This window comes from Oncorhynchus clarkii, chromosome 10 (genome assembly GCF_045791955.1).
Source record: "Oncorhynchus clarkii lewisi isolate Uvic-CL-2024 chromosome 10, UVic_Ocla_1.0, whole genome shotgun sequence".
NCBI lineage: Eukaryota > Metazoa > Chordata > Actinopteri > Salmoniformes > Salmonidae > Oncorhynchus > Oncorhynchus clarkii.
This window is the reverse complement of record NC_092156.1, coordinates 20601151-20615636: the sequence shown is the minus strand read 5'-3', so window position 1 is coordinate 20615636 and position 14486 is coordinate 20601151. Positions and strand designations below refer to the sequence as shown.

The window sequence follows — 14486 nt, the reverse complement described above, 5'->3', positions numbered from 1 at the left end:
AAGAAGAAAAATAGCACCATAGTTCACCATTCAGTTTATTAAAAAAAGAGGCAGTGTTAACATGGAATTTTAATTTGTTTCATAATAGGAAAAGGTTATTTGTTCTGAGGTCTAATGTACTGAACAAATTCAAATGTTTTAAAATAAAAATCAAACAATACACACTCTGGTAAAAAATCTTGCCCTCAATATAATCACTTAAGTTAAAGGAAAACGCTGGTCAATCTCATACATTTTGTTTACAATTCATTGGGTCATAGAGGGGACTTGGAGTGAAGACGTGACTGCAATATACACTATGTATGGACACAGAGTTAAGGGGGGGGGCAGTTGGCATGCCTAATTGGCATGCTGCGCGGTTGAGAAACACAGCTTCAGTGTGTAGGGGTACGGACCACCTGGAAGAAAGGGGGGGAAGGTTAGCCAACTGTGGAGAGATGTCGGGCCAGAATAATACATTCTCATTAACTAGTCTGGGGTGAATTCCCAAAAACAAAGAATTTTTTGCATTAAGATCAGTGTTCCTCCATTTATGCATGAGTCAACATCCGCAGCGTTTACCATGAATGTGATCTGTGAACATTTGGTAAATTGCCTTTTAAAAAGGCTCATTGTCGGTAGGGTGGTGCAGGGCCTTCAAATGAATCCCAGACTGATCTTAGTACTAAAGATCATGTTTTTGGGAAAGTCACTCCTGAATGACAGACTAGTTACTGTGTGTTTGCTCACCGTTGGTATCATTAGCTGTGGTGTTGTTATCGCAGTCTGAGTACTTACTGGGGTTCTTCATCTGGTAGTGGTTCATCATGGCCAGAGCCTCCATGGCGTCGTTTATAGATTCCCACTCCAGCAGCCCGGATGAGCTCCGCTCACCTGTCGCGCCACCCGAGGCGAGAGACACACATTCCAATTTATTGACACTGCAACATCAAACCAATGGGAACTCACTCCAATTTGAAAGACCAGATGAAACATAATTCATGCAAATAAAGTTCATAATACTCACTCTTTCCAGTAAAGAGTTTGATGTTAGATGGGTTCTTCACACCAAGTTCCTCACAGACCTGAAAGGATAGATAAAGGGTTTGTTCATGAGAAATGCATTTTCCACCCACACACAAACTAAGTAAGCCAAACTTGTCAAGTTCAACCCTCCCAAGAGAACCAACAGCCCAATTCTAAGCTTCCAGCCCCCAATCCTCTCCAGTTGTCTTACCCCGTTGAAGACCTCCACGGAGATGTCGGGCTGCCCGTTGAAGAAGTGCAGGACGTTGCTTGGGTGCTGAATGCGGTTCTTGGCCGCCTGCTCCGGGGAGGTGAAGCGGTTGTTGCGGGAGCCATGGAAGTCCTTGAAGCTGCTGGAGCCATCCTCCAGCTCGTAGGACTGACCAGGCATGATGGCCTGCTGCTTGGACACACTGTGGACAGAGGATGGACAACATGTTGCATCAATGTGTTTCTAGTCAGTTTCTATGGACATCAATGTGTATGCAGAGTTTGAAAGCAGCACTGACCAGACGTTGAGCTTCTGTTCAAACAGGAAGTTGTTGTTGAGGTGGCTGATGGCGCGGTCCACAGCGTAGCAGTCGCCCATCTCCACCATGGCTGCCCCCGGCTTACTCTTCATGAACTTCACCTGAGGACGGAGGGGGACAGGGCTCAGAAAACCTATCCTACTATCCAGTGGTGTAAAAATACTTAAGTAGTACTTTAAAGTTGTTTTTGGGGGTATTTGTACCTTACTATTTATATTTGACAACTTTTACTCCACTACATTCCTAAAGAAAACGTGATTTCCTCCAATACATTTACCCGGACACCCAAAATTAAATTTCGAATGCTCAGGCAGGGCAGCAATATGGTCCAATTCACACACCTATCAATATTATGCGTTGTCATCCCTACTTCCTCTGATCTGGCAGACTCACTAAACACAAATACAGCATTTGTAATTGAGTGTGCCTGTCTGTCCGTAAGTGAAAGTCACCAAGTAGAATACTACTAAAGTCATTTTCTATTAAGGTATTTCACTTTTACTCAAGTACGACAATTGAGTACTTTCTCCACCACTGCTACTACCCACCTCCAACATGACCATAGAACCTTGTTTTCACCAGTCTATACCCCCAGCAAGAACATAACCCTGAAGAGTCTATAACCTCCGCCTCAGTAATGCGCCGTTCCCATCTGAACTCACCCGCTCCACATTGCCGTAGAGACAGAAGACGTTGAAGACCCTGTCAGCGTTGATTTTTGCGGGCTCCAGGCCGTACACCATGACAACGGGGGAGTCAGCGTGGGCGCTGTAGTCACCAGGGGGAGGTGGGCCATGTCCATACCCAGGTCCCCCGTAACTGCCGCCACGTCCGCGGCCACGCCCTCCCATCAGAGGCCCCACGCGGCGACCACCCTCATAGTGTGGAGGAGGTCCGTAGCCACTTTCATCATGGTAGCCGTGATAACCACCGGTTGGGCCGCCTTGTGAAAGAAAAAGATATACAGAGGTGATTGGGCAAACCGACTCAAACCGTTACTGGAGTCATTCTAGACATCCCAACAGAGTTGACCTGTGACGCTCATAGTACAATGAACGTCTCTGCCTACCATACTCTGGAGGATGGTCTCCTAGTAGTGCTGGCTGTCTCACACGCTTGTTGGGGTTGGCATTGGGATCTGAGGGTAAGAAACAGCAATAAAGTGAGCCCCTGACTCGACAGTCTATCAGTGTGTCAAAAGGGGCACATCTACAAACTATGGGTCAGTGCTGTGATTAACATGCACAAGAAGCTGGGTAGAGATATTGAGCGTGTTAAGAAAATCATATGTATTTGTTACCATAACTACAAAATGTAACATACTGGAGATTTGTAGGAGGATTTAACATTAGCACAGCAAATGGAATGGATACTCTTAACCACTCCCATTCGAACTCACACACCTTGTGAATTGTTCCAATTGCCTTCAGCGTCAGCATCTGTACAGGTACATACACATAGTCAAAAACAAATTATGTACAAACTCTAAACAAATATTCTTCTACCTAAAGAAAGGCTCAATAGATTTATTAGAAAAATATTATATTGTGAAGGATGTTCTAAGAAAGCAGACTAGAGCACAACCGTGGCAAAAACAAATTGAAACAACTAACGGGTTACATGAATTAAGATACATTTTTAATTCCCGAATTATTATACTCTTTATTGAGCTATTAAATGTAGACATCAAAACAACTGATTGATTCTAGCATGAGTTGGGTTTCCTAGTCTGACAACAAATGCATGGTACCCCACCCATGGGCCACAAAGTCTGAAATACAGTTGACAGAAAAACAAAAACCAGGCCTGGAATTTCATATTGCCATTGCCTGGAATGCTGGACCTATTTTGTGTGAATGAATATACTGAGTTTACAAAATATTAGGAACACTTTCCTAATATTGAGTTGAACAGCCTCAGTTCGTCGGTATGTACTCTACAAGGTGTCAAGCATTCCACAGGGATCCTGGACAATGTTGACTACCACAGTTGTCAAGTTTAATGGATGTCCTTTAGGTGGTGGAGCATTCCTAGTACACACAGGAAATTGAGCGTGAAAAACCCTGCAGCATTGCAGTTCTTGACACATACAAACTGGTGCGCCTGGCACCTGCAATTTTTAAATAAAATGTTTACCTTTATTTAACTAGGCAAGTCGGTTAAGAACAAATTCTTATTTACGATGACGGCCTATCCTGGCCAAACCCGGATGATGCTGGGCCAATTGTGCGCTGCCCTATAGGACTCCCAATCATGGCCGAATGTGATTCAGCCTGCATTCGAACCAGGTACTGTAGTGTCGCCTCTTGCACTGAGATGCAGTGCCTTAGACCACTGCGCGACTCAGGAGCCCAACATACCCCAATATTTTGTTTTGCCCATTCACCCTCTGAATGGCACATACACAATCCATGTCTCAAGGCATAAAAATCCCTCTTTAACCAGTCTCCTCCCCTTCGTCTACACTGATTAAAGTGGATTTAATAGGTGACATCACTAAGGGATGTCACCTGGATAATATCATGGACTACCCAACAACAAACAAAGAAATGTCCTAAAATGTCCAGCTTACTGTGATTTTACAAACTACATCAGCTTATACATCTAACCGTGGTCTGTCTCAATGTGGAAAACTAGATATTTCCATGTTGCTGTGAGACTACACATTTCTATCTTAAAGAGCACTAGCAGAAATCTGAGGAAATTCCAGACCTGGAATTTGATGCATGAGTTTGATAAAAGTCAACGATTCACATATGGGGTTGACAAAGTCAATCACAACAAACCATTTACATTACAATCATTATCTATTACCAGGTCAGTCATGTCTCTTTACATGTACTTACAGCACCAAACACGGAGAACACAGGATGCAGAGGGCAGGTAGGGGGGCACTCTTCAGCAAGGATCCTACCCGCCAAACCTGTGACTCCAGCTTCAACTCACAGTTTCCACCTTTCCCCACCACCAGAGAAAGAGCATCCACCAATCTTCCATGCTTGGCTTCAAGTTGCTGTCGCTTTGTTTTTATGGGTTGCCATTTGAGGCCAATTTCCAGCTTACCGTGCTTTGAACGCAAAGCCGGAGGACATTTGCACCGTTTGATTGAGGCGTGTCTTGTCGTCAGACACACAGAGCCAAACCTGCATCACACGGGAGGCGTTAGAGGTATCACTTACGGGCCAGTTCAGAAAGAAAAAAAAACAACGTAGTAGAATCAACAAGAACAGCACGGAAAAGAGGGGAAATGGGAGGGGAAGGTAAAGGGGAAAAAACAGCACCTGAGTCCATCAATGCAGAGAGAGCTTTGGGAAAATGCTGAAGTTTCTATCAGTCTGCCTCTATGCTTGTATGCTTGGCGGGTGTTTGATGCTTGTGTCTTCGTGGTCCCCTTTTGAGTTTGTGGGGTGCGTCTTCTCATGTAAGTGGGCACACGTGTGCTGCTTGTTTGTTTTTTTGTACAATAGAGGTGGTCCCCCCATGGCGAAGTGAAAGGCATCTAGTGCTTGGCAGTAAAATCATCTGGAATGGCATTGTCTGCGTGGTGTGTTGTCATGGCGATTCAGCTTGGTGTGTCGTTGCCGTGAATATTCAGCTCGGTGGTGTGTTGTGTTGTTCAGCACAAGATGGGAGAGTGATAGCAAAAGGAAGCCCACACACCCAAGTCAAGAGATGGGATGGCATAGTGGTAGTTTGGGAAAAGAGTGGTCTCTCTCTGCCTCTGTATATTGTCTCAGTATGTAGTGTCATCTGTTCCCTTCTTAGGCTGTTTAGAGTGTGTTTAGAAAACTCCTCTGTTGCTCACTGAAGTGGTTGTGTCTGACAGTCAGATCCCGAGGGCTGGGAGGAGTGGCCTTATCGGCCACACACCAGACTCCCGCCCCCATCACACAATGTGTTTTGTCAAAACGTGAGATCTTCAGCATTCTGGAGATGAGATATACTGTACTTGTAAGAGGATGGATGGCTATAAATCTATTAGATCAGTCTGTGGTGGTGGTTAATGCTGGGTGTCTGCTCACAATTGACTCTTGGGAGTGTCTCAGGCCCTTACCATGATCAAAACAGGACGACTACTTTCCTCAAACCAACAGTGGGATAAAGAGTAAAATGTTTTTTCCTTGCAGAAGTGGAGAGTGGTGGTGAAAATTGGGAGTAGGAAGTATTGAGAGTTGAGGTTGTGTGAATTCCAGTGTCTGTTGCCCCCATTGTGTCCGATGTTTACTGAGGAGCTGGTTGGTTTGGAGTACCAGTGGGTGGGGGCTGTAGTGGAGTCTGTATGAGTGTGCACAGTGAGGACACAATGAGGAGCACCTCTTTCTCACGGGGCAGCCAGCCGCACATTAACAGGGACCATCTAAACACATGGGACAGGCGTTTTTTCACCTGTTACCTCAGTGTCAAGTGTCTGAAATGAAGATGTGGCCATGGTGGACATGAAACTACTAAGACAAATTCATTGTGACTCATATGAGAATCTGAACTACAAAAAAAAAAAAAAAAAACCTCACCAGGGTGATTAAATGGACTACCACTCCAACTAAAATTGTGTTCCCTTTTAACTGAAAGGGATCAGGGCATATGGCTAAAAGCAAGGAAAAAGCACATACTGCTGTTGCACCGTGTCCCATTAGATGCCAAATATTCTGCACTTTAAGAGGTTGAACTAAAAGAGCAATGTATCTACCAAACATCATACATCACTGGAATTCTATGATTTTATTTTCGACTCATGGCACCACAGCATCTCCAAATGGAGACAGAATGCCACAAGAAACCCTACTTGGATACAAAACATCCATCCACAAATGGAGTAAACGACTGACTGACAGGTCGTAAATTGGACTTCTTGAAAGTTCCAGAAATACCATTGAACAAATGTCTCTGCAATGTTCCTAATGAAATAAAATTAAGGGATAATCCACCACAAACCACTAAGTCTTATGATTAACAGTGTTAACACTAATATATGCAGGACCTATATACTAGGCGGTGACAGAGGAAAGCCCCAGAAATGGTTAAAGACCCAAGTCATAGACTGTTCTCTCATCTACCGCACGGCAAGCGGTAACAGAGCGCAAAGTCTAAGACCAAAAGGCTCCTTAACAGCTTCTACCCCCAAGCCATAAGACTGTTGAACAATTAATCAAATGGCCACCGGATTATTTACATCGACACCTCCCCATGTATTTATTTTTACACTGCATAGTCACCTCACCCCTACCTACATGTACAAATTACCTCAACTAACCTGTACCCCCTGTATATAGCCTCTATTGTTAATTTGTGTTACTTTATATAAAAATGTACTTAAGAAAATATTTAACAAATAAATTTAACTCTTTCTTGAACTGCACTGTTGGTTAAGGGCTTGTAAGTAAGCATTTCACGTAAGGTCTACTACACATGTATTGACTCTTGTGAGAGTCAGGTGACAGTTTGATTTGATGTGAAAAAATCTTTGAAGAAATGTTTCATTTTGTCATAAGGTTGTTAGCAATGTGAAAATCATTGTGGAAATCTGACTACAAAACTCTCTCTGGGCTGACTGGCTGGCTAACTAGCAAACGTAGCTACACACAATAACAAAGTAATTTTCATGTGAAGTAGCTAGCTAGCTGTAACATTGGCAAAACTACTATCAATTAAGGAGTCTCTCACTGGATTCAACTTGCAGTTCCTCTCTGCCCAGAGCAAGTGCAGAGTATAATGCTATGTTTCCCAGACACAGGGTGCATTGCAAGGGGACACTGAGCTGAATAACTTGTACTCAATCTAAACAGTGTACCATCTAAAATAAATATATACTTTGTCATGAGACGATATAAACAGATAGATGTATGCCCATACTCTTCCTGGACCCCAGGAAGAGTAGCTGCTGCTTCGGCAGCAGCTAATGGGGATCCATAATAAATACAAATACAATCGACTGGCTGATTTGATGATCTGAAGTGCAGGTAATGTTTTTTTATTTTTATTAAATGTGTGTTATCTCCAGTGATGAGAACCATGTAGCTATGACACGTTCCTTCATGATTTTCCTGATTTCACAGACGGAGCATTTTAATTTTACCCCGGTAGAACATAGGCTTTCACCAAATTGACAGGAGTTGAATTTCTGGGGTGGATTATACATTTCACTTAACCACCCCATCCCTCCCAGTGTCAGGGAAACCTGGTCCATGACAACTACAGGGTCAGCGGTTATCTAACCCCCTGGCTAGAATTGAAACCTACAGACACTTAAGCCCCAAGGAACAGATTTGAATGCCAAAACTTGACCTTAACTGTGATTGACTAATCAAAAGGAAGAAATAACCAGAACTGTATTTTGCAAACAAAATCTCCAATATGTTAAGATTAACGGATGCATGGGCATTCCAAGTGAGACGCCTAGGGTGCAACACAGTGGGTGCTGGGTGCTGACAGGAGCTTGATGTGTGGAAGTGAGATTGTGAGGTGTGACATGCACTGCAGGGAATGTGAACCTGTGTGATGAGACCCCAGGTTCTTCACTGTGGCATAACAGGGAATTCATCAGTTTACCCATGAATGCATGCAGAAGTCTGCAATGCAGACGATTCAACATGCAGGAGCATGTGCTGCAAAATGGCTGCCCCTCAAGGTCACTCCTCGTGCCCTTACTGCACGTCTGTGGTGTTGAGAGAGCATGAGGACACAGGGTGATGCATCACAGACGTAGTGCCTCTGAACAGCTTCCACTGCTCGCTGTGGTTGTGGCCAAAGTTACCGTGGAGCAGGGCGTTCAAAGGCACTACAGCCGGAGGCCTGGGACTCTACCCATCCCACAGTGTCATTAGAGCAAAAGGAGGAGAGGAAGGGTAGGGGGACGGCTTGAGGGGCCGTGTGTGTTTTACCTTGGCCACTCAGGTTGGGGTTTGTGTAGTCCCAGGTGTCCTGGTCGTTCTTGAACACATTGAGGCGGGTTGGCTGTGAAGACAGACATTCAAACATTTCATTATTTTGCCCATCGCGGTGTTCCTTCAGTGAAATGAGCTCGGTGTTTGGATGGACAAATGGAGATAAGCATGTAACCACTCACCTTGGCGTACTCAATCTTCAGTGTGCAGCAGCCAGAGTAGATGTCTGCCCCATTTAGAGAGGCTTTCGCCCTCTGGGCACTTTGCACAGAGTCAAATGTATGGGAAGTGAAGGAAACTATGGATAATAAAAGCATTTGCCTACTTTACACATTACATGTTCACCTTGTCATTCAAAGCTCTGCTCACGAAAACAACGAGCACTTGTTACACAATTAGACCTATATCAAGAACAAATAAACAAATATTTACTAGCTGCCACCTGCAGACGACTTGTCAGGGGTGCTGACAGAAGCTTCAAGTGTGGAGTGAATTAAGATTGTGTGGCATGGACTGCAGGGAATGTGAACCTGTGTGGTGATGAGATCCCAGGTCCGATACACATTTTTGAACAATGAGATTTTGAGCAAAGGATATTCCACCATGGCCTGAACTCCATTCTTCCTGAAGATGACGATCCTTTGCACAGGCCCACAGTTGTTACAGACGGTATACAGCACATCCTGCAGAACAGAAAACCAAAATAGTTTGATTGAAGGCCCAGTACAGTCAAACTTGATTTTCCTGTGTTTTATATACAGTACCAGTCAAAAGTTGACACACCGACTCATTCAAGGATTTTTCTTTTTACTATTTTCTACATTGTAGAACAATAGTGAGGACATCAAAACTATTAAAAAAAGTGTTAAACAAATCAAAATATATTTGAGATTCTTCAAATTAGCCACCAGTTGCCTTGATGGCAGCTTTGTATACTCTTGGCATTCTCTAAACCAGCTTCATGAGGTAGTCACCTGGAATGCATTTCAATTAACAGGAGTGCCTTGTTAATTTGTGGAATTTCTTCCTTAATGCATTTGAGCCAATCAGTTGTGTTTTGACAAGGTAGGTGTGGTATACAGAAGGTAGCCCTATTTAGTAAAAGACCAAGTCCATATTATGGCAAGAACAGCGCAAATAAGCAAAGACAAACGACAGTCCATCATTACTGTAAGACATGATCAGTCAATGTGGAAAATTTTAAGAGTCACAAAAACCATCAAGCACTTTGAAAGTGGCTCGCATGAGGACCGCCACAGAAAAGGAAGACCCACTCTGCTGCAGAGGATAAGTTCACTAGAGTTAACTGAACCTCAGATTGTAGCCCAAATAAACTCAATTAACAGACACATCAACTTTTTTTTCAACTTTATTTAACTAGGCAAATCAGTTAAGAACAAATTCTTATTTTCAATGACGGCCTCAGAACAGTGGGTTAACTGCCTTGTTCAGTGGCAGAACGACATATTTTTACCTTGTCAGCTCGGGGATTTGATCTTGCACCTTTCAGTTACAAGTACAACGCTCTAACCACTAGGCTACCTGCCGCCCCAGAGGAGACTGTGTGAATCAGGACTTCAAGGTTGAATTGCTGCAAAGAAATCACTACTAAAAGGACGCCAAAATACAAAGACTTGCTTGGGCCAAGAAACACGAGCAATGGACATTCAACCAGTGGAAAACTGTCCTTTGGTCTGATGAGTCCAAATTTGAGCTTCTTGGTTCCAACCGCTGTGTCTTTGTGAGACGGAGAGTAGGTGAACGGATTATCGCCACATGTGTGGTTCCCAACGTGAAGCATGGAGGTGGTGTGAGGTGCTTTGCTGGTGACACGGTCTGTGGTTTATTTAGAATTGAAGGCACACTGAACCAGCATGGGTACCACAGCATTCTACATCGATACACCATCCCATCTGGTTTGCACTTACTGTGATTATCATTTGTTTTTCAATAGGACAATGACCCAACACACCTCCAGGTTGTGTAAGGGCTATTTGACCAAGAAGGAGAGTGACGGATTGATACACCGGATCTCAACCCAATTGAGATGGTTTGGGATGAGTTGGACAGCAGAGGGATGTAAAAGCAGCCAAAAAGTGCTCAGCATATGTGGGAACTCCTTCAAGACTGTTGGAAAAGCATTCCAGGTGAAGCTGGTTGAGAGAATGCCAAGAATGTGCAAAGCTGTCAAAGGCAAGCTACTTTGAAGAATCTAAAATCTATTTTGCTTTGTTTAACACTTTTTTGGTTACTACATGATTCCATGTGTTATTTGATAGTTTTGATGTCTTCACTATTATTCTACAATGTATTTCCACACTGAGGTTGGAATAATACTGGGAAATTGTGAAAATTATAATATAATGCCATTTTATTGTAAGAGCTGTTTGAAAAGACTGGCAAAAATGTCAGCCTGTTTTATTGGGATGGAGTTGGGGCCTGCCTGCCTGGTGGTAAATTAGTTAATAGACTAATGAGAAAGACTCTGCCAATAACATCTAGTTTTCGACCTCCCCACTTAGACCACTCTGACAGTCCTTGCGAAATTCTTGCTTGAGAAATTGCTCTTTGCTGTAAGGTACTTCATTCTTATCAAATCATTTCTGGGTATTGAGACAAAAAAATGGCTGAATTGGACCTTTAACAATGTGTTGCAGTGAGCCAAACAATGGTGCCTTGTCATAGCAATGAAACAGCTGCCTTGTATAACGGTGGGTGTGTTACCGAGGTTATGGGGTAGATAGGGTTCATGATGGTGAGCAGAAGCACGTTATTGACGCTGCGTGAGTCGTCTGGGTCTCCGGGCCGGGAGATCTTCTGGCTGGTGGAGTAGTTGATGAAGGAGGGGTGCCCAGCAATGTAGACCTGGTTCTCAGCTGCGTAAGTCACAGCATTGCAGGATCCATTCAAGTCCTCATACTCCACCAGGGCCTGGCGCTTCTTGGGCATCATGACCACATAACTGAAGAGAATGGAAGATTGAATAATTTTGTTTCTATGCACTGTAATTAGAATAATAGGCTACAGGAAGAAAATACATCAATGATGCAAAATCTAAAATCTATCCAGTCCAAGAAAAGGCTTGTTCAAGTGTGTTGGACAGTCACCTGATGGTCCCGAACTCCTGCAGGGCTTCCACTAGATCTGCTTCCATGATGCCATCAACAAGGCCCCTGATGTGAACCACCGGGGAAGGGAGCGTTTTATGGGGGTCATCATAGCCCTCCTTACAAACAAGACAAAAAAGTTAGATTTAAACATTTTAAAAACTACAGATGACAATACCACGCTAATATACACATCCCCAGGGTGTGATACCAATCAAAAACCAACCCGCCATTAATGACAGGCACCACCCCAGGGTACCAAAAAAATCCTAAACAATGATGGGGTTGATAATGAACAACACAAACTGAATTTATAGAGTAGTGGGGGGCTTTGCATAAAGCCTGGTCTTCTTGAAAAGACAAGCCCGTGCATAAGTGAGTGGAATGGCTGCCTGCCATTAGATTGTTAGCTGGCTAACGCTTGTCGTACATTCCACGTAGGCCCAAAATAGCTTACGTTACCCCATACAAACAAGTGATATCATCACAAGGTTCTGCCCAAATGCATTGCGGTGTTTGAACATACTAGGAAACAAGTGTACTCAATTAATGAAAACGGTCACCAAGTATCTCCGCTTGGTTTTATTGATGGTGAGCCTGATGACAAACCTGAACTTAAATCTTCATCACACAACGCTAACGTTAGCTTACTAGAAACATAGCTTCATTAACCGCACATCTGACAAAAAAAAAACTAGTTAACATGGTTAACGTTTAATACAGTTTATGATTTTATATACAAGCTTGGTTGAACAAGCAAAAACGCCGGTTGTGAGGCTAGTTCTGCTAGCTAATTACAGAAACGTTACCATAGCTAACTAGTTCCGCCTAGTTTAGGCTCGCTCATGTTCAGCACTCACATTTTGCACACTTGAAGTTCCAAAACGCTGGCTATTTTTGTTTTACTGATGCATGCACCTTTCCTTCCTAACGAAGTCGCGAGTCAATGCTTACCGTCGTCATCCCGTCTTCGGTTTTCTGTCTTTTCGTTGATCTGCCACCCTCGTTGTAGTAGCGACCTGCTGCGGCGGCCATGTTGTCCCAGACAAAACCCTCAAATGGAAAATCGTGAAGCCGAGTGAAATCCTACAACGTAACACAAAGGAGCTCGAGCACACTTAGTGGTGAGAGTGATCCTTCAATCTTTCACAACAGACCGAGTGTGATACATTTTCCCTCCCCTAGTGTTTGGACGGTAGAAACATTGATAGAAAGAGGTGAACACTGGGAAGTTGCATGTCTAGTCTCTTGAATATGTGTTATTCAATGTAGCTAGCCAATGTTATATCACATCATATAATTAATACGTTATGTTTACCAATGTCTATGGAACGTTAGCTGGGGATACAAGCACTACCATTACCAAATCGTTTCTCACAACAAAAAAATCACATTTAGGATTGCAAATCAAATGCTAAAGTATTTAGCTATAATGTACAGTTTGTCTGGGAGATGGGCAAAGGTTTCCCTGTGAAAACCTCTTCAGAGTAGCTAATAAATCATAAAATTATCTGCAATTATTTTGGTCAGTACATGTTGTATCCTTGAGATCATAGGAGTTCGGATGAAAAACGTACCCAAATGAAACTGCCTATTTCTCAGGCCCAGAATATGCATATAATTGTCAGATGATAGAAAACTCTAAAGTTTCCAAAACTGTCAAAATATTGTCTGAGTATAAGAGAACTGACATTGCAGGCGAAAACCTGAGGAAAATCCAACCCGGAGGTGCTGTTTTTCCTGAAAGCTCTCTGTTCCATTGCCTGCCTTCGCTCCATTTAAAAAGGGATATCAACCAGATTCCTTTTCCTATGGCGTCCACATGTTGTGAACAGTCTTTAGACATAGTTTCATGCTTTTATTTTGAAAAATGAGCAAGAAAGATCACATTGCGTCATTGGATGGCTGGGTGCCAACAGCGTTTTGCATGAGCAACAGCTTGGAGCAGACAGTTTCTCTCTCTCCTATTGAAGAAGCTACAGCCCGGTTGAAATATTATCGATTATATATTGTAAAAACAACTGGAGGATTGATAACAAAAAACTTGACATGTTTCTACGAACTTTACGGATACTTTGGAATTTGTCATCTGCCCGGACGTGACCGCTCGAGCCTGTGGATTTCTGAACATAACACGCCAACCAAATGGAGGTATTTTGGATATAAAAATAATCTTTATGGAACAAAAGGAACATTTGTGTAACTGGGAGTCTCGCGAGTGCAAACATCCGAAGAGCAAAGGTAAGCGATTAATTTAATTGCTTTTCTGATTTGTGACCAATCTACTTGTCTGCTAGCTGTTTAATGTTTTGTCTGCTGAAAAAGATTGCATAAACGCTTGACATGCTTTCGCGGGAAAGGTTTTTTAAAATCTGACACGCCAGGTGGATTAACAACAAGCTAAACTGTGTTTTTCTATATTGCACTTGTGATTTCATGAAAATTAAATATTTTTAGTAATTTAATTTGAATTTGGCGCTCTGCAATTCAGCGGATGTTGACGAAAATGATCCCGCTAACGGGATGGGTACATCAAGAAGTTAAGAACAAATTCTTATTTACAATGACTGCCTTGTTCTGGGGCAGAACAGATTTTTACCTCGGCAGCTCGGGGATTCGATCTAGCAACCATTCAGTTACTGGCCCAATGCTCTCACCACTAGGCTACCTGCCACCCCAAAATTATACAAGTATTTGATTTAGACATATTTCAAAAAGAGGTTACAAAATTACTATACATTGAAATCAAGCCTAAACCACCATGTAAATCTCAATTAAACAATTAGCCTTCAATTTGAACATGCTCTTTTTGAACTGTCTGCATAGTTTGCCTGAAAATTGAATCCAACTACTAAATACGCTGACATCAGCTATTGTTTAAATGTGATTCATATTGATTCTGATCCCAATTAGATAATTTAATTGAAAAGTTACATCCAAGTTTTAAAATACTTTGAGTCAAT

The 14486-nt window shown here is 42.8% G+C and overlaps 1 protein-coding gene across 4 annotated transcripts; it reads right to left on the bottom strand.

Moving 5' to 3' along the window:
• Positions 1–19: 19 nt before the first annotated feature.
• LOC139418111 (heterogeneous nuclear ribonucleoprotein L-like) lies at positions 20–12654 on the bottom strand. Of its 4 annotated transcripts, none has more exons than XR_011635274.1 (14): positions 12478–12654; positions 11524–11642; positions 11141–11378; positions 9014–9099; positions 8599–8695; positions 8414–8486; positions 2939–2974; positions 2605–2673; positions 2198–2478; positions 1515–1636; positions 1217–1418; positions 1007–1064; positions 778–920; positions 20–398 (listed from the first exon to the last, which is right to left on the bottom strand). XR_011635274.1 is itself a non-coding variant. In XM_071167309.1 (14 exons), the coding sequence occupies exons 1-14, from the start codon at positions 12556–12558 to the stop codon at positions 340–342; spliced, it is 1665 nt and encodes a 554-aa protein (XP_071023410.1). In that variant the 5' UTR covers positions 12559–12654; the 3' UTR covers positions 20–339. The 4 variants fall into 4 exon arrangements, 2 of the variants coding, with proteins under 2 accessions (XP_071023410.1, XP_071023411.1); XM_071167309.1 differs by having other exon boundaries at positions 730–873; XM_071167310.1 differs by having other exon boundaries at positions 778–873.
• Positions 12655–14486: the final 1832 nt, after the last annotated feature.